Source organism: Carettochelys insculpta, chromosome 26 (genome assembly GCF_033958435.1).
Source record: "Carettochelys insculpta isolate YL-2023 chromosome 26, ASM3395843v1, whole genome shotgun sequence".
Lineage (NCBI taxonomy): Eukaryota > Metazoa > Chordata > Testudines > Carettochelyidae > Carettochelys > Carettochelys insculpta.
In genome coordinates, this window is record NC_134162.1 from 131,953 (window position 1) to 151,230 (window position 19,278).

The 19,278-nt window shown below is 57.0% G+C and overlaps 1 protein-coding gene across 1 annotated transcript in view; it reads left to right on the plus strand.

Moving 5' to 3' along the window:
• Positions 1 to 1,467: 1,467 nt before the first annotated feature.
• Positions 1,468 to 19,278, plus strand: part of INAVA (innate immunity activator) — a 61,188-nt gene continuing 43,377 nt past the window's right edge. Inside the window, exons 1-7 of the mRNA XM_074977763.1 lie at positions 1,468 to 1,522; positions 6,958 to 7,079; positions 7,595 to 7,717; positions 9,156 to 9,378; positions 15,878 to 15,931; positions 16,183 to 16,414; positions 18,021 to 18,185. Coding sequence (XP_074833864.1) covers positions 1,468 to 1,522; positions 6,958 to 7,079; positions 7,595 to 7,717; positions 9,156 to 9,378; positions 15,878 to 15,931; positions 16,183 to 16,414; positions 18,021 to 18,185 — 974 coding nt within the window. The remainder of the gene's footprint in view (positions 1,523 to 6,957; positions 7,080 to 7,594; positions 7,718 to 9,155; positions 9,379 to 15,877; positions 15,932 to 16,182; positions 16,415 to 18,020; positions 18,186 to 19,278) is intronic.

Genomic DNA, 19,278 nt, shown 5'->3' on the forward strand with positions numbered 1-19,278 from the left:
GTGGAACTGCCACACAGGATGTGGGGTGGGCTTTGTTCCCTCTCTGTGTGAGGTCTGTCCCCCCACCCCCACCCCATCGGGAGCTGCCAGTCCCAGGATAAGATCCAGACAGGAACTCTGGGCGACTTCCAAGCTCTTGTGTAACAGGCTGACTCAGCCAGTGAGGCTGAGGAGCCCTGTGCAAAGCCAGGGAAGGAGCCACCCCGAGCAGCGCATCTGCAGAGTGAGAAGCAGGGAGCAGACAGGGGGCTTGCAGGGGGGCGCACCGGGTCATGGAGGGGGATCCGTGTGACTGGGGCACCCTGCTCAGCTAGCCCTGACGTGGGGCTCACCTGTACCCCCTGAGCTCCAGAGGGCAGCAGGGAAAGGGCTTGGGAAAGGGGGCAGTATACCAGCCCCCTGGGGTGCTTCAGCGGCTCCCAGCCACAGCTCCTTCCATAAAGCCTGGGGCCATGGCTGCCCAGGGAGCTAATGGGCTTAATCAACCTGGGGCACATCCCTGAGCCCGGCCATGATGCAAATCTGGTCTCTCCTTCACAGAGCACCTGAGATACGGGAGCTGAACTACTGCCCCAGCATGTCGATGTGCCGGCCTTACACAACTCTGCACGCATGTGTCTGTGGCATGCCCTTGCACAACTAGGGGAGTGTGTCTGTGTGATATCCTTACACAATTGTGGGTGTGCCTGTGTGACAGTCTTGCACAGCTCTGCATGTGCAAGTCTGTGCAAAAGCCTCGCATAACTGCTATATGTGTTTTGCAATGGCCCAGCACAATGCTGTGACTGTGTCCATGCAACACCTGTAAACAACACTGTGTGTGTGTGTGTGTGTGTGCGCAACAGCCTTACATGACTCCTTATGATGGCTTCACACGACTGCATGTGTGTCTTTGCAGTAGCCTTACACAAATCTATGTGTGTCTGTATTACAGCCTTACACAGTTGTGAATGTGTAGCTCTGCAATGGTCTTAGGCAGCTCTGCTTGTGGCCGTGCCTTACCTAAAGCTGTGGCTCTTTGTGATGGCCTCACAGGACTCTGTGTGTGTGGCTGTACACAACCATGCATGTGTGACAGCCTTATGCAAACTTGTTGATGTGCATTACAGACTTACACAATTGTGTGTGCCTTTGCAGTGGTTTTGCACAAATGCTCACCTAATACATTATTTTGTTAGTCTTTGGAATGCTGTGCGTGTGCCTGTGCAATAGCCTTGCACAGCTCGGGGGGGTGTCTGGGATGACAGCCTTACACAGCTCTGAGCGTGTGCCCATGCAGGCTTACACAGCTCTGTGGACACAGCCATGTGCATGTGTCTGGCTGGGTGATGGGCCGACAACCACGGGTGAAGCACTTTTGAATCTTTGTCTTTTGTTTAACCAGGTCCCAGGCAGGGAGGCCCGTTCCCGGGGCCCTGGCGTGGGTCTTAGCCCCTCGCTGGTCCTGTTCGCTGAGCCCCACCGACCATGGAGAGCAAAGGGGATGTCAGCAGCCAGGACAGTGGGCTCATGCTGCACTCAGGTGGGTGAGTGGCAGGGGAGCCAACCGCTGCTGCTGGTGCCTGCACCCACTTTCTGCGTTGGCTGGGGAGGGCAGGGCGGTGGGGAGAAGCCGGTCCCCTCGGGCGAGGCTGTGGGACTTGGCTCCTGGGTGCTGCTTCCAGCTTCTCTTGCCAGGACCAAAGGCTGCATCCACAGGGCAGCCCATGCGCTGGGCACATGTCAGCCTGATGTGCCTGTGCTATCACACGTATCCCTCCTGTAACTGTAGCCATAGGCAGGGCTGGGCCGGCCTGGGCGGGGGCCTGTCAGGGCTGGGCTGGCTGGGGCTGGGCGGTTGGCAAGGAGGGGGCCGAAGTTCCAGCTGTGAGGGGAGATCTCAGTGTGCCGGGGAACTTCCAGTTTTCAGCATTCATTTGGCAAAAGTGACCAGCTGCGACCGCCCCACGTGCGCAGCCATTCCTGGAGTGAGTCTGTCAGCGTCCCACACCTGGCCATGGCCGCCAGGGCCTGGGAGGGTGTCCCCAGCTCCATGCAGGCTGGGAGCTCCCCGGTGAGCGAGCTGGCCTTGGTAAGTGCCAATCAGATTCACAGCTGGAGTCACCTACAAGAACACGGCCTCCAGGATCAGGGCCTGGATTAGGACCTTAGCTCCGGCAGGGGCTGGTACCAGCAATGTCAGGAGAGGTGTCAGAGCCCCAGGCAGCTCAGGAAACGGGCAGGAATGGCCATTGCTGCCAGCAGCGCGCTGAGTGAGCCGCAACTCCAGCCCAAGGGCGGGTGCTGAGCCACAGGAAATTCCAGAATAAAGGAATGTCGTGGTGCAAAGGGGAGTCATTGGTCTCTACTGCCTCTGTTCCCTTTGCGGTCAGCTCTGAGGACCCTGCTCACCTCAGGCACACTGGTTGCCTGGCTGTCTGTTAGACCATCAGTGGTTTCCTGCAGTACCTGGTTTGCACTCACCTGGAGCTGGCTGCAGTATGCCAGTCCAATCCCCCTCTGCAGGCTGGGCTGGGAGCCTGGAGGCCAGCCTGTGTCTGAAGTGCCACTTACCCTCAGCTGGGCTTCTGCCAGTTCTAGGATAGCCCCAAAGGCCATCATGTTTCTGGTACGAGCCCCACACTGGCTCCAAGCAGTTCTGTCCGAATCACGAGACCTCAAGGTCCCTGGCTTCCTGAACCTGCCCATCCAGCAGGCCCCACCTCAATCCACAGAGGATGAGTGTCAGAGAGAGAGTTGTGTTAGTCTGTAGCTTTGAGAACAGCAAGAAGTCTTGTGGCACCTTACAGACTAACAGATATTTTGGAGCATGAGCTTTCGTGGGCAAAAACCCGCTTCATCAGATGCATGAGTGGGGGTGGGTTTCAGAGGGGTATTTAAAGAGTGGGGTCCCAGTAACAGGGAGGGCCAGAGCTGACAAGGCCTATTCAGCAAGGTGGAAATGGCCCATTATCAATAGTACCTATCAAAAGAGGCAAAAAACAGGTCAGATCAGACAGGGGGAGCTGAGCCTTTGTCAGAGTCTAATGTGGAGATCTTAACACCCAGGGCAGAGAAGCTCTTTGTAAGCCACTCCCAGTCTCTGTTTAATCCTTGGTTAATGGAGTCAAGTTTGCAAATGAATTGCAGCTCAGAGATTTCTCTCTCCATTTGATTTTCTGAAATTTCTCTGTTTCAGGACTGCCACCCTTAAATCTCATCCATGGATGAGTGGTGGCACTGGGCTGACAGGCTGGGCAGGGAGTCTGTCTTAGATGCATTGTGGGAAATATCAAAGCAAGCTGGAAATTGAAATTTCTGTCCTGTAAAAAATTCCAATAGTTCCAAATTAATTAACTTCTTAAATTAGCGTTTATCCCAAATTCGGCTGAAATGTCAACAGATCGTGGTCACACAACTTTCACCATGATTCGGTAAATGACAGGATGACTATGGCGCTGGGCCTCATGAGAGACAAAACCCACCTAAGAAGTCAAGTCCACAGAGGACTGTGGTGGGGGAGGGCACAATATATCCAAATTACAGCTCCCATGAGGCCCTGCAGGAGCTGGTGGACACAGAATAGTGTAACATGGACTGGGAGGGAAACCTGAGTTCAGCAAACCAGAGCCTCACAGCTGGGCTGGCTCAGCCCAGCCCAGAATTTCCCATTTGTATTTTCCCATAAAAAGCAGCATATAGAAAATGAACTCTCAAAGATGAGCAAGTCACTGTGGAGAAACTCAATGAATTCTTTGCTTCAGTCTTCATGGCTGAAGTTGTTCAGGAGATTCCCAAACCTGAGGCGTTCTTTGTGGGTGACAAATATGAGGAATTGTCCAAGACTGAGGTGTCATTATAGGAGGTCTTGGAACTAATTTACAAAGTTAAAGGTAACAAGTCACTGGGACCAGATGGCATTCACCCAAGAGTTCTGAAAGAACTCAGATGTGAAATTGTGGAATCATTAACTGTCGTTTGTAATCTATCCTTTAATTCAGCTTCTGTACGCAATGATTGGAGGATAGCTAATGTAAAGCCAATATTTAAAAAGGGCTCTACAGGTGATCCTGGCAATTACAGACCAGTAAGTCTACTATCGGTACCGGACAAATTAGTTGAAACCATAGTAAAGAATAAAATTGTCAGACACATAGAAGAACATAATTTGTTGGGCAAAGTCAACATAGTTTCTGTAAAGGGAAATCAGTTTTTACTAATCTATTAGAGTTCTTTGAATGGGTCAACAAACGTGGACAAGAGGGATCAAGTACAAATAGTGTGCTTAGATTTCCAGAAAGCCTTTGACAAGGTCTCTCACCAAAGGCTCTTACGTAAATGGGATAAGAGAGAAGATCCTTTCATGGATTGACAACTAGCTAAAAGACAGGAAACAAAAGGTAGGAATACATGGTAAATATCCGGAATGGAGATGGGATACTGGTGGCATTCCCCAAGGGTCAGTCCTAGGACCAATCCTATTTAACTTATTCATAAATGATCTGGGGAGAGGGGTAAACTGTGGGTGGCAAAATTTGCAGATGACACTAAACTGCTCAGGAGAGTTAAGACCAAAGCAGACTGTGAAGAACTTCAAAAGGATCTCACAAAACTGAGTGATTGGACAACAAAATAGCAAATGAAATTTGATATGGGTAAATGTAGATTGCACATTGGAAAAATGCACATTGGAAAGAATAACCCCAGCTGTACACACAGCATGATGGGAGCTAATTTAGCTACAACTAATCAGGAAAGAGATCTTGGAGTCCTCGTGGACAGTTCTCTGAAAACACCCACGCAGTGTGCAGCAGCAGTCAGAAGGGCACACAGGATGGTAGGAATCATTACGAAAGGGTTAGAGAAGCAGACGAAGAATATCTTATTGCCCTTATATCAATGCATGGTTTGCCTACAGCTTGAACACTGCATGCAGATGTGGTCTCCTCATCTCCAAGAAGGTCTATTGGCATTAGAAAAGGGTCAGAAAAGGGCAACTAAAATGATTAGGGGTTTGGAACGGGAATAAGAGACTGAGACTCTTCAGCTTGGAAAAGAGTAGAGTAATGGGGGATATGATAGAGGTCTGTAAAATGATGAGTGGTGTGAAGAAAGTGAACAAGAAAAATTATTTACTTGTTCCCATAATGTAAGAACTAGGGGACACCAAGGTTATGTCTACGCGTGCCCCTCCTTTTCGGAAGGGGCATGTAAATGAAGTGAGTCAAAATGCTAATGAGGCACTGATATGAATATTCAATGTATCATTTGCATACTATCTGCCACCTGGAGCATCGAAAGTGCTGCTTTCTCATTGCAAACTTTGAACTGCAATTGTGTGGGAAGAAGGGCGCTTTCGAAATCAGGGCTTCCTTCGAGGGAGCACCATCTACACGGCTAGTTTGCAATTCGAAAGCAACACTTTTGACACTTTGGGTGGCAGCCCTTATGTGAATGAGGCACGGCATAGTCATATCAGTGCCTTATCAGCATTTTTGCCCCATTTCACTTACATGTCCCTTCCAAATAAAATTGGTGGGCAGCAGGTTTGGAACAAACAGAAGGAAATTCTTCTTCACACAGTGCACAGTCAACATGTGGCTCTCCTGGCCAGAGGCGCCTGTGAAGGCCAGGACTATAACAGTTCCACAAAGAGCTTGATAAATCCATGGAGGTCAGGTTCATTAATGGCTCTTAGCCAGGATGGGTAAGGTATGGCGTTTGTCAGAAGCTGGAGATGGATGGCAGGACAGAGATCATTACCTGTTTGGTCCACTCTCTCTGCGGCAGTAGGTATTGGCCGCTGTTGGCAGACAGGATATTGGGCTGGATGGACTCTTGGTCTGACCAAATATGCCCGTTCTGATATTCCTAAATTTTGACAAAAAGCAATTCTGCAGAAATTTTTGATTTGCCAGTTTGTGTATCTTGCATCGAAGAGCCCTGTTCAAATTTGAAATTCCATGACTCATGAGACTTAAACCCTTGTACTCTGAGTGGAGCACAGGTCCTCTACAAGTCTCTTCTTCACTCTGCCTTGGGACAAAACTTCTAGCTGACCCCAGGAGTTCCCCAGTTGATGTCCTTCAACCTCAGTCAACCTTCTCCACGTTGTCTGAGATTTTCCTCTTTTGTGTTTTCCTTGCGGGTTGCATGTGAGAGCTTGACAGACAATGCTGGATGATGGTTTTCTGGGAGTGTGGCCCAGCCATCCGCACTTTCTTCTCTTGATTTGAAAGTCAAGTCATTCTTTTCCTGCTCTGTTCCAAAGCTCCTCATCTGTGACCAGGTCTGTTTGTGAATATCTGTAGCTTGTGATTTGAAGACTTTTTAGCATGCCAGGTCTCGCACCTGTACAAGAGCGCACTGTTCACATCCATTCCCCCGCGTAATTCCCCAGCCAGATCTGTGACACGAATGATCTCAGCAGCAGGATCCACCCACACCTCCCATCTGCTAATGCCAATCAAGTGGAACATAAGCACACCTGGGCTCATGTGGGGAGCTGTATGGGGCAGAGTTGTCTCTGGGCTCTTTGTTGGTATAAGGACTGACCTGCTCGGATGCCCTTGAGCACGTAATAGAGAGCACCATAACAACAGCCAATGAGTGCACATGTTTAATTCACAAGAGCTGTTACTGAGGGGGGCAAAATGAGTCAGGCTGCGACTTGTCCAAGGCCACAGGGAGAGTCATGGTTGGTGACTGGCGCAGAGCCTTGGATTTCCTGTTGCTCAGCCCTGTACATGGCATGGAGGCTGCCACTCTCATCCTGGAAAGGGCAGAGCCCCCAGCTGAGTTGAGCTGTGTAAATGGGGCCCCAGCTGGCAGGAGACATAATCAGAAGCAAAGCTGGCACACAAGATGGTGTCCAGGCACCTGAGAATCTATGCTCCGAGCTGGCCCCGGTTTGCATTCAGAGCTCGCCCTGCGTCTGCCCACTGACTGCTGAATTAGGACCTTGTCTCGCCCCTGCAGGCCCACACAGCCCTGGGCTGCTGCTGAAGAATCTGAGGCAGGCAGTGCGCAAGCAGCAGGAGCTGGAGGCAAAGCTGGAGGCCTGTCTGGAGGAGCTGAGGAAGCTGTGTCTGCGGGAGGCGGTGAGGACACGGCGTCTGGCTGGGGAGACGGGCGTGTCTGCTGGGCTGGGCTGGCGGCTGGTTGGCTGAGGAGATTGTTCATCCACCTCTTGTTCAGAGAGGAAACTGGTGGTGTTCCTGGAGCTCAGGAATTCCTGCACATTGTGGTGGGGGCGTCCCAGCCAGCCCAAAGCCAGGGCTTCACCCCCAGCCCTCAGCTGCAGGCTGCCACGTCCAGGCTGGGTGCCTGGAGCGTTCCGAGGGCTTAGCTTGGGCTCCTAGGTGCTCTGGTGGCTGCGCTGTCTCAGGAGGGTGGGGAATACGCAGCCGTGCCAGCCAGTCAGTGCAAAGGTAATAACATACCTGCAGCTCCAGGGCCTGCCCCCACAGTGCCACACGCAGGGTGGCCAGAGAGCCCACTCCTCCCCAGCCTTTCTGGCGTTTCTCCCGGGAGTCCCTCGCCCATCCCTGGTGGAAAAGATAGTCTGTGATCCCTGCTTGGCCTCGCGGGGGCTGACGTCTCTTCCTGCCCCCAGGAGCTCACGGGCATGCTGCCGCAGGAGTACCCTCTGAGGCAGGGGGACAAGGCCCCCCTGGTGCGAAGGCGGATCGGCGCCGCGTTCAGGCTGGATGAGAAGACGATTGTCTCCCGGGGTGTGGTGAGGAGTCTGAGCTCTCTTCCTGGCCCGATGGAGGCACACAGGGGTCACAGACATCCTGCCTGGCGGCTCATGTGTGGTGAATTTGTAGGGTCTCAGAACAGGTGTGTGGGGCCCAGCATGCCCATGGGCCCTGTCCAGTGGCTGCAGCCTGGTTGTCTCACAGCACACGAAATGCTCCAGTTTTCTCACTGGCTTTCTCAGCGCAGAGGGAAAGCGCTAAAAGGCCCATCTGGGTCAGTGGGAGGTGTCAGTGAGACATGCTTCCCTTACCTCGGTCCATGTCCTACCTTCCTGGTAGCTCAACAGAGCCGAGCCGTCTGCAGGCTGCACCCTCACCCCACAGTCAGCCCCGTAAATGCCCTGGGTACAGGCTGCGGGGCCCAGCTGGCTCAGACAGGAGAGCCTGCTCTGGAGGGCACTGCACAGAGAGATAGACATGGCCCCATTCCTGTGAGGAAGCTCAGAGGTGCTGGTGCTTTGGTGCTGAGCCAGCAGGGTGGCGGAGGGGACAGGGTGTGGCTCCATCACAGGGGCAGAATTGCTTGATTTGTGCAGGAGTTCGTTAATATTCCCAACTCTCCATCTCCTGGTACCTCAGTCCCCTGTGCCTGCCCATACCTTGGCTCATGCTAGTGAGCCAGTGCCCAGATGTTGCTGAGGGGCAGGAGTACATTTCCTGCTGAGTCAGGAGGATCTCAGTTGGCTCCCATCTTGGGAACTGCCTCAGGAGAGACCACAAGAGGTGGGAGTCCTGTGTGCAGATATGGTCCCACCTCCGGGAGGGCCAGGTGGGGCTCTCGCCTCAGTCTAAATCATTCCTGGCACTCTCCACTCTGAGAGCCAGGTCCTTGGAGAGGAAGTCTGCTGAGGGGTCAGGGCACCAGCCTTGGATGCTGAAGAGCTGGGTTCAAACCTCATTTTCTGTCTTGGACTCTCTCAGCTGCTTCTCTGGCCTGGCTCTTAAAGCTCTCAGTGCCTGGAGGCTGGGCTCAGAGCCCCTCTGCTGTAGTGCCCTGCCTAGATGGGAGACAATGTTGTCCTGGTCAGAGCATGGGACTAGCAGTGCTTAGCTACAGCAGCAGGAGATCTGGGAGGGCCTCAGACGTGTCCTGCCAGTGCACCTGTACTAACTCCCTGTAATCAGTGCCTTACAGGGGAGCCCTGATCCCAGCTGACCTCTTCTGCCCAATGGCATCTCCTGACACTTGTGCCTGTGTGACCCCTTCTCTGAGCAGCTGGAAGGTGGGGCAGACCCAGACAGCTACCTGGGGGTGATGAAATGAGTACAGCTGGGAGGGAAGGAGCTTGCTCCCCTTGACTTGCCTCTTAGCCCAAGTTCCCTAGGGCAGAGGCTTTGAGCCCACATGTTCTGGGCCTGCCTCGTCTCTCCCGGCAGAGGTTCCCAAGTGAGGTCTTGTGTCCTCTTCCAACCTAGGACCCACTGAGCATGCTGGAGAGAGACCTGGCCCTGCAGCTGCAGATTGTGGCAGCCGTGCGTCACCTCCACCAGGAGGAGAACCTCAGCAAGCACGTCAGGAAGCGGCGGAAGAGCACGGTGCTGAAGGAGGAAAGGAAGTTGAAGGAGCTGGAGAGCGCCCTCAATGAGTGGCACTTGGCAGCCACACAGGAGCCAAGACCCAGCACCACAGCTCCTGGGGGTGAGCTGCATGTGTGCTCAGATCCCTCCCATCCTGACCAGGGCTAGCGAGAGCAGGCATGATACATGGGGAGCCCCCAGGCACAGCCCCCTCCCACCTGCTCTCCCAGAGATCAGCTGCATCCAGCAAAGGGCCACGCTTGGAGCCTCAATGAGGCTGGGCCAGCATGACGCAGCTGAGCCCATGTGAGGGTTTGCCCTGCTCTGAAGACTGTGCCACAGGACGTTTTGGATAGGAATAGGTGCTAAGACCCTGGGCTCCTTGATAGAGCTGTGCAGGGATCACCAAGCCCGGATCACCCAGAATGGCTGTGCTGTGGGCTGTTGCTTGAGCTTCATGTCCAGGGACTTTCATGTAGCCCCCAAGATGTTGTAGTATGGGGAAGGTCACACAGGCCATGAATGGTCTCACTGGTTCATGAGAACCAGTCTCCCAGCTCTGCAAGGGGTCAGTCCTGGCCGCTCCTGAGGAAGGAGAGGACAGGACCTCATGGCTCAGCTGCCCCTTGGGGAGCTCTTCTGATGATTACGTTAAACCCTTGAGAAGAAGCTGGAGGTCCCCAGAGAATAGTTGGTCGTTATGCTGCTTCCCTGGAGCTCCTGAAGCAGCTTCCTGGAAGTAATGCACATTTCTAGCTAAAACCCCAGGGCCGTGATTTCTCTCTGTGCTGCTGGAGAGGGAGTCCCCCCAGGTGCTGTTACTCCTGGGTGATGCTAGTGTGAGTGGGAGAAGAGTGAGGCCCACAGAGGTGCCCTAGTGGTCACCCCAGCAGCACCCTCAGTGGCCCACCCTGTCTTCTCTAGCTTTTCTTTCCTTCTTTGGCTCTATTTCTTGAACAGCTGCTGTCTTCACAGCACACTCCTGCCTGTCCCTGCCCCGAGCTCCTGGCGCCCTCTGCCACCTAATGGCTGTGGCAGGTGGGGCAAGGAGTGTCTCCACAAATCGGTCGTTCATCCAGCAATGTGAGCTGAGCCCAGGAAGACGTGTGGAGTTGATTTCGATTCGTCCCAGGCTCAGAAAAATGTACAGAAAAGTTCCAAAAGGGTTGAACTGTTTTGTTTTGACATTTTCAAGATGAAAAATTCTGGTTTTCTGATTCTAAAAGACTTCTGAGTGCGTCTACACGAGCTTTCTATATCTAGATCAGTTTCAAAAGGGGGCCTAAGGTCAAAAGAGGCCGTGGAGCATCTACACACATAACGGCCTCTTTCGAAATGCTTTTCGTCACACAGGGTCCGCATTTCGAAACGGCTCGTCCGATCTGATTGCAGGAGGAGCGGGGGCTTTGGAAGCTGCACTTCAAAGGAGGGCATGTGTAGCCACTCCCGACCCGCTCTTCCAAAAGAGCAGGTCTGCCACGGCAGCAGCCATAGGGAGCACAGAGACGCTCTCGCCAGCACCGGCAGGGCTCTGTGGTACCTGGGTCCAGACGCTCTTAAAGCTGCAGGGACCCAGAAACCCCATGCAGGAAGCTGAGGGTGTGCTGGCAGCCTGAGGAGCATGAGCACCAGCCAGCCCAGGAACGCCGCAGCCTTCGACCGCCTGTCCCAGGGCTCCAGAACTGTAGCCACCCCCTCCGCCCAGGTGATCGAGTGCGATCGAAGGTGAAAGAACTCAGGCAGGCCTAGAGTCAGGCCCCGGACTTGGCCAGGCACTCGGGGAGGGGCCTCACTGAGGCCCTGTATTATAAGGCGCTACCCCTGCTCCTGGGCCCAAAGGATGCATCCGAACCGGTGGCTGTCATTGACACTGTTGGCCCTAAGAATGAACCCGAGCAGGGGCAACAGGACCAGCCGGGACCCTCAGGCCGGACCAGCGCGGAGGAACTGGGGAGCGCCTTGGAGGAGGAGGGTCCCCTTGTCATTGCCATCACCTCCAGCTCCTCCAGCCAGGCCCCCTCAAGCCACAGCTCCCCGGATCTGTTCTCGGCACCCCAGGTAGGTCACTGGCAATTCGGGAACCCTAGGCTGGGGAAGGAGACGCCCTTCCCTGCATCCCCCGGCCGTGTCCCAGGCCCAGACGCGGCGTGGACAGCACCACCACCGTCCCAACCGGAAAGGAAGACGGTGGGTGGACCACTTCCAGCAGGTGCTCCACAGATGCAGCCCCCCAGCCACATGGGAACCCCCAGAGGGGTCGGTCAAGTGGCTGATGAGTCGGGGGACGGCTTGCAGGGGGCGAGGTGGGACCCCTGGGGAGAGGTGGCAGGACTGACTCTCTCCCCTGGTGTCTCCTCCGCGTTGTTCTCCATGAGCCAGGGCGGTCCCATCCTGGCAGCCAGTAGTCCTGTCCCGCCCCCCCCGAGGGAGCAGGAGAATCGCCGTCCCCCCTGCCCCGGCCGGCGCTCGCCCAGCCCTGCAGGGCCACCTCCGCTGCTGCCACGACCAGGACGAGGCCCCAGCCGCCCACACCACTGCCATCTGGGAGCAAGCGCCCATCATCTGGCAGTGGCTCCAGCGCCTGGCCTGCCAGAGCCAGAGTGCCCTGCCGCCCCCTGCCCTCACCCCTATCGTCCCCGAATTGACCACCCTGATCCCGGCCAGCCTCTCCCCAGCTGCCCGGCTCACAATGGGCCAGTGGTTCTTCATCAGTGCAGGCCAGGGTGAGCCTGGCCCCCTTTCTCCCCCCCAGCCCTCCCCGCCTGGCCCTACCTCCCCATAGTCCCTGCCCCATAGCCCCTGGACCCAGGGTGGCAAGCCCCACCCCCCGCCAAGATCCCCAGCCTCCCATCCCTGTGGAAGAATAGGTCCTACCTTGCCCATGGCCCCCCCACCCGAGTTGCTTCCCCCCTTCCCCACTGTATGTACTTCCCCCTCGTTTGCCCCTGTAGATAGCCTCCTGTTAGAATAACCAGACGCCCATTTACAATTAAATGACATTTATTTGCAAGTTTGGTTGAGTGCGGTTTGTAATGTTGATAAGCATAACTAAAGGGTATATTTTCATCCACCCCGGTGTTGCTTTTGCTTTTGCGGGTACCAGTGCAGGATGGGTGTGTGGGGCAGCGGTGCGGCGTGGAGGGTGCCTGGGGGAGCGTCACTGAGGCTCCCTGTTGAAGGCCTCCCAGCGGGCTTCCCAGACCCTAATTCCATCCCTGTGTGCTGAGTATCAGGGGCTGCAGCCGCTGCTGATAGCTGGTGCCGCCATCCGCAGCCCACCCCTGCACAAACTGCTCGTGCTTGCTCTTGCTGATACTGTGCAGAGCACAACAGGCTGTGACCACCCCGGAGGATGCTGGGGAGGCCGATGTCCAGGCACAGGTGCAAGCGCTGAAAGCAGCCCTCTAGGCGCCCGAAAGCCGCTCCATGGTATTGCAGGCGTAGTTGAGGCGCTGGTTAAATATGTCCTGGTTGAGGGGTGATGTCCCCTGAGTAGGCACACATCAGCCATGGCTGCAAGGGGTACACCCATTGGCCACCATGTAGGGCAGCATCATGATGGCCCCCACAGGGAACTCCCGGGCAGGGACATAGGTGCCCTCTTCCATTCAGCGCCCAGTCAGGAATACTGGAATACCCGGGCATCATGGGCTCGTCCAGACCAACCCACACAGATGTTGGTGAAGGAGGCCTTGGCATCCCCAAGGGCCTGCAGCACCACCGAGTGGTACCCCTTGCGGTTCTAGCCTACCCTGTGCTGTTGGCCAGGGTGTGGGTTGCTATATGGTTTCCATCGAGGGCGCTGAAATGGTTGGGGAACCCAAGGGCTGTGAATCCTGCCATGGTGGCGTCAAGGTCCCTGACCCGGATGGCCCTTTGCAGGAAGGTGTGATTGCTCACCTGGAGCAGCAGTGTCAGGGAGGGCATCGACAACTGGGCCTGCATGGTGAGGTGTCGTGTGGCCCTCAATGCCCCAGCTCCCTCCCCGGCAGGGCCCCTAGCCCGAGAGCCCACTCCTCCTTCCCCATGGTGGCTGTAAGACTCCAGCTTGACTTACCTTCAGGAGGATGGCCCGACAGTGGCCTTGCCCACCCCGAATTGGTGTCCAACCAAACGGTGGCTGTCCGGGGTGGCCAGCTTCCATAATGTGACCCCATCCTTTTTTCAAGTGGGAGTGTGGGTCGCATGTAGGTGTCCTTGTGCTGCAGGGCAGGTGAGAGCCAGAGGCACAGCTCCGTCACTGTCTGGCTTGACGTCCTAAAGTTATGGAGCCACCTTTTGTCATTGCACTGGCCCACCACCAGCCTCTCCCCCAGTCTGCACTGCTGGGGTACCTCCAGAGACGCCGGAGAGGACGGGGAAGAGGACATAGTGCGTGCTCTGTGGCAAGGGCCTGCAGGACCCCAGTGGGAGGGGTCACGGATTGGAGGGCTTCCACCAGGGCCAGGATGACAATGGCCAGCTGAGCCCTGGGGTCGGAGGAGACATCGCCCTTGGGCAGGTGTTGGGGATCCATATGATGTGGCCTTTGCTCCGGGCACAGGGTCTGCCCTGCTGTCTGCAGCTCAGCAGACGTCTGCATGTGCAGGGTGGGTGTGTTTGGGTGGGGTCCTTTCAGGAGGTGTCTGGCTGCGAGCCCCGGAAGGACTGCTCAGCCATGTGACCCCATGCACGGCACTCCCGGCTTGGTTTTTCGAAAGGGCTCGCATTGCTGTGTGGACGCTCCCCTTCGAAAGAACGAGAAACTCTTTCAGCAGAGCAGACTGGTATTACAATTTGCTTTGTGTGTGTAGATGCGTTTTTTTCCGAAATCCCTTCTTTTGATCCCGATTTTTAAAAATGCAGCTTTGGAAATTTGCAAGTAGCGTAGACACAGCCTTGGCGTCCAAATTGAAACTCGTTAGACAAAACAAATATTAGGAAAGAAAAACAAGGGGAACCTGAAATAAAGCCTTTCAAAATAACCATTGAAAAATCATTCAACCAACGAAAACAAAATATTTTGCTTCACTGGAACCAAAACTTTTTGTAGTTTTTGGTTTGATATTTTTTTCGGTTCCAATTCAAAACGGGGAAATGTTCAAACTCTTGGAAGTGTGCGAAGGTTGAGACGTGGGTGCTCCCAGCTCTAGCTCTGAGCTGTGCAAAGCAGAGCAGACTAAGCCAAAACAGTATTTTGCCTTTTTATGGGGCGTTTCATCTGAGGCTCTCAAAGCTCTTTTCAGACCCTTCTTGAAGCAACCCGACCTCCCTTAGCCAGAGAGGGGAGACCCAGGGGCAGTCGCAGTCTGTCTGAAGTGGAGCCAGAGGCTGTCAGACAGCTGGCAGCATCAGGGGACAGGCAGAAAGCTCGGGGTTCCATGGGCTGGTGGCCTGTGGTGCGGGTGGGGGGAGTCTTTGAGCCCGTCCAGAGTTAGTGGGCTCAGTAGCTGCCGTCAGTGTGATCTGCACCAGATAGGTCAGAGGCATGTGTAAGGCACAGTGAAGAGGGGACTTCCCAGGCTTCAGGGACCTTGTCCCACCTGGCCTGAGGCAGTGAGGGCAGGGGGAGGGCAGGGGAAGGGGAAAAAACAGGCTGTTAAGGAGCAGTTACTTCTGTGGGGGACTGGCCATGTGCTCAGCATGGGGCTGAGCTCTGAGGCAGAACACAGCTGGAGGCTGCAGCAGGGAAGGGCCATTACCCTTTGTGGGCAAGAGGCAGCAGGCTCTGGACTTCGGCATGGGCCGGGAGCGCTTGCCCTGCTGCTGCGGGACCCAAGCCGAGCTCTGCACCCTGCGCTGTGTGCCGTGCCCGGTGCATGGGCCGGGAGCGCTTGCCCTGCTGCTGCGGGACCCAAGCCGAGCTCTGCACCCTGCACTGTGTGCCGTGCCCGGTGCATGGGCCGGGAGCGCTTGCCCTGCTGCTGCGGGACCCAAGCCGAGCTCTGCATCCTGCTCTGTGTGCCGTGCCCGGTGCATGGGCCGGGAGCGCTTGCCCTGCTGCTGCTGACCCAAGCCGAGCTCTGCACCCTGCGCTGTGTGCCGTGCCCGGTGCATGGGCCGGGAGCGCTTGCCCTGCTGCTGCGGGACCCAAGCCGAGCTCTGCACCCTGCGCTGTGTGCCGTGCCCGGTGCATGGGCCGGGAGCGCTTGCCCTGCTGCTGCGGGACCCAAGCCGAGCTCTGCATCCTGCGCTGTGTGCCGTGCCCGGTGCATGGGCCAGGAGCGCTTGCTCTGCTGCTGCTGACCCAAGCCGAGCTCTGCATCCTGTGCTGTGTGCCGTGCCCGGTGCATGGGCCGGGAGCGCTTGCTCTGCTGCTGCTGACCCAAGCTGAGCTCTGCACCCTGTGCTGTGTGCCGTGCCTGGTGCAGCTAGGGAGACTCAGGCAGCAGTGGGAGTGCCCTCATGCCTCTAGGGCTTCTGCTGTTGGTACCCCTGGAGAGCCCCTTGCCTGGGGACGAGGGGAGGGGAAGGGTGGAGGGACATGCAGTTACAGCTTGAGGCCCAGGCTGCTGCATCCCAACAAGTCGCACTGGCTGGGGAGCCTGGCCCTTTCCTGCCCGTGGGCTGGTCACAGCCCCGGCCCAGCCCTGTGAGCACCTGCCTTCCCTCACTATGCCTCTTTCTCATTGCTTCCCTAGAGCCAAGGACCTCAGGGGACAGCTCCATCTCCCATGCCATCCTGTTGCAAGAGGGTAAGGCCCACACTGGCGTCGGGCTTTCCCTTCCCATGGACGGGGCAGTGTCGGCCCCCCAAGTGGGGAAGAGCCCGTCTGCTCTATTCCGCTGGCGAGAGAAGCATTTGCTGTGGGGTGAGCCAGGCAGGCCATGCGGGAATGGGCTGTCGGCCATGGGTGGGGGGGCAGAGTACAGCGCCAGAGGGAGGGTGAGGGGCAGGCAATGCAATTCCTGCCCCATGTTCACCCCACGCCCCATTCTCTTTCAGGAGAACCCCAGGCTCTGAATCATCCTGCTGCCCGGCAGCTCCCAGCACCCAGCCTGTCAAAGAGCTCCCCAGCCCTGCCCGCCCGCTCGGCCCCTCCCCAGCAATGCAGGGGGCTGCCACCCACACAGCATGAAGAGCTGGAGTGCTCGTCCGTGCAGCACAGCCCCTGGGTGGAAACCAGCCTCGAGAGGCCCTGCGTGGAGCCCAAGGAGGAGCTGTGCAGCATGGCAAGGTATAGAGCGTGGGCACAGGCTGGGGAACAGCCGTGCAGAGATGGAGTAAGCGTGGGAGGCACAGAAATACTTGGCTTGTAAGGCTGCAGAGCCACAGGAGAGAGCGATGGTGGCGTGCTCTTCCCTGCGTGCTGGCCTGCACCCAGCCTCACACTGGGGCCCTAGAGCTGAGCCTGGAAGCAAGAGCACAGAGACGTGGCCACTGGAAATCCAGGGCTCCGGCCTGACACGTCAGCCAGGCATCGGCTGGGCCTGACGCCTCGTGTCCTGGCCCAAGCAGCTGGGCTCGTACAAGCTGGGGCTACGGGCAGGCTGGCATGTGGCTTTCTCTCTCCCCCTCCACGCAGGTGGTGCTGCCCCCAGCTTCCTCTGCTTGCTGGTCCCCACGGGCAGTGCAAGAGACTGTCTCTCCCCTCCGCTTCCTCCTCACTCGCCCACCCCTTGTTGCTGGCAGCAGGAGGTGAACCGAGACCCTGTGTCTGGCGGTGGTGGCCCCTCCAGCAGGAGCTACAAGGCAAAGCAGACTGGTGGGCCTGGGCTCCGTGGGTCCCCTGTGGCGGGGGCAGAGAGGTGCTCTGTGGTGGGGCGCCAAGGCGGAGGTTTGGGCACAGTTTCCATCTCCCCAGGGCTTTGTGCCACTTGGCTCCCCTGGAAGGAGACGCGCTGATGCTGCAGTGTCTGTGTGGGAACTGCAGCTCTTGCACACGGAGGGTGACCAGCCGTCCCGTGCTGGGCGGGGCAGTCCCGGAGGCATCCCGGCTTACCTTTCAACTGGGTCCAGGTCTCCCGTATTTGGCCCTCCCACTTCCTGTGCTGGCCGCAGACTAGCAGGGCTTTTGTTCCAGCCCCCGCCAGATTTAAAAGGGGGAGGGGTAGGTCAGTGCTTTGCACATGGGCCTGCTAAGCCCAGGGCTCTGTCTCTGTGTGTGTGTGTGTGTCTAAATGTAGCTCCACACCCGCTGCACCACTGGGATGCCACTGCCAACCCCAGCTGCCTTGCGCAGGTGCCTGCTTGGGCTGGGGACAGAGCTGGGGGATTAGAAAGTGGGGGCTGGAGCAGGGGATCTGGGGCTATCGCCAGAGCCCTCCACCCCCCATCCCTGCCGCAGGGGGCGGGGTGTGGAGCCAGAGCCCCACTGCCCCCCGAGCCCTGCACAGCGTGGGGGCAGAGCCCCCCTCCCCCAAACCCCCACCAGGGCTGGAGCCTTGTACTGTGTGGGGCCGAGGCCCTCTGACACCCCACAGAGCCCCCCTTGGAGCCCTGTGCAGTGTGGGTCTAGGGCCAGAGCCCTGTGGAGTCTGCAGCTCTGAGCCCTGACGAACGTGCTGCTGGCTTGTTTGTCTCCCCAGCCCCGGTGGGCTTGTGGGGCTGGCTGGGAAGGAGGGTGCAGGAATGGGCTGGGGTTTGGGCATTTGGCTGGGAGGTGAAATACAGCAGGTGAGGGGTCAGGAGAGGTCTAGGTGGGAAGAAGGGTGCAGCCATTGCCTGCCTCCGGGAGACCATCTGTCCTCTTTTAGCCGGGACGCCCCCCACCCCGCAGTACTTAGCCTAGGGGAGCGTGGGCACCCTACGTCCACTGGGCTGTTTGCTCTGTTTCTCTGCAGAAGCCCCGCTGGGGCTCCCGTGCTGGCGCCAACCCAGAGGACCACAGAGGTGCCCTGCGACGCCTTTGTCCCCATCAGGACCGTGGCCTTGCAGCGGCAGGCTGGCTACAGCGGGCCACCAACTCCAGAGATGCAGGCGAGGCAAAGGCCGTCCGAGCCCATGAGGTACTGGCCAGCAAGGGGCTCCCTGGGGGTGCGCGGGCTGGTGGCGCTGGCTCAGGAGAGAACAGCGAGAGGTGGCTGTGACACTGAAGCGGGAGAACTGACCTCTGTGCCTACCTTTGTCCCTGCCCTGCCAGGGGACCTGAGCCGAGTCACGGCCTTGCCCTGGGCCTCGGCTTCCCCGTCACTCGTTCCCTCTGTGCACCTGTGGGGCAAGGGCCATCCCTGTGCCACATGAGCTGTGGCGCTTGAGCCTCGCTGGTCAGAGGTGGTGACGGGTGGAATGAGCCCAGCTGGGGTGGGGAGAGCGGAAGACAGTGAGGCTGGATGCTCCCACCCCGCCACCGAAGCAGGACAAACGAGGACAGCAGCAAGGGGGGCCCTGGGCCTGGCGCTGGATTTCTGCTTCTGGAGCAGGAGGGGCTGATTTCGCTGCTACAGACTCGTCCTCCCCGAGCACAAAGCCGGGCTATGAAACCTGGTGTGTGTGTGTAACCCAGTGTGTGTGTGTGTGTGTGTGTCTGTGTGTCTGTGTGAGAGAGACAAAGCTGGTGTGTGTGTGTGTGTGTGTGTGTGTGTGTGAGAGAGACAAAGCTGGTGTGTGTGTGTGTGTGTGTGTAACCCAGTGTGTGCATGTGTAACCCAGTGTGTGTGTGTCTGTGTGTCTGTGTGAGAGAGACAAAGCTGGTGTGTGTGTGTGTGTGTGTGTGTGAGAGAGAGAGACAAAGCTGGTGTGTGTGTGTGTGTGTGTGTGTGTGTGAAAGAGAGAGAGAGAGAGAGACAAACCCGGTGTGTGTATCTGTGTGTGTGTGTAACCCAGTGTGTGTGTGTGTGAGAGAGACAAACCCGGTGTGTGCGTGTGTGTAACCCAGTGTGTGTGTGTGTGTGTGTGTGTGTGAGAGAGAGAGAGAGAGACAAAGCTGGGGGGTGTGTGTGTGTGTGTGTGTAAAACCCAGTGTGTGTGTGTGTGTGTGTGAAAGAGAGAGAGAGAGAGAGAGACAAACCTGGTGTGTGTGTCTGTGTGTGTGTGTAACCCAGTGTGTGTGTGTGAGAGAGACAAACCCGGTGTGTGTAACCCAGTGTGTGTGTGTGTGTG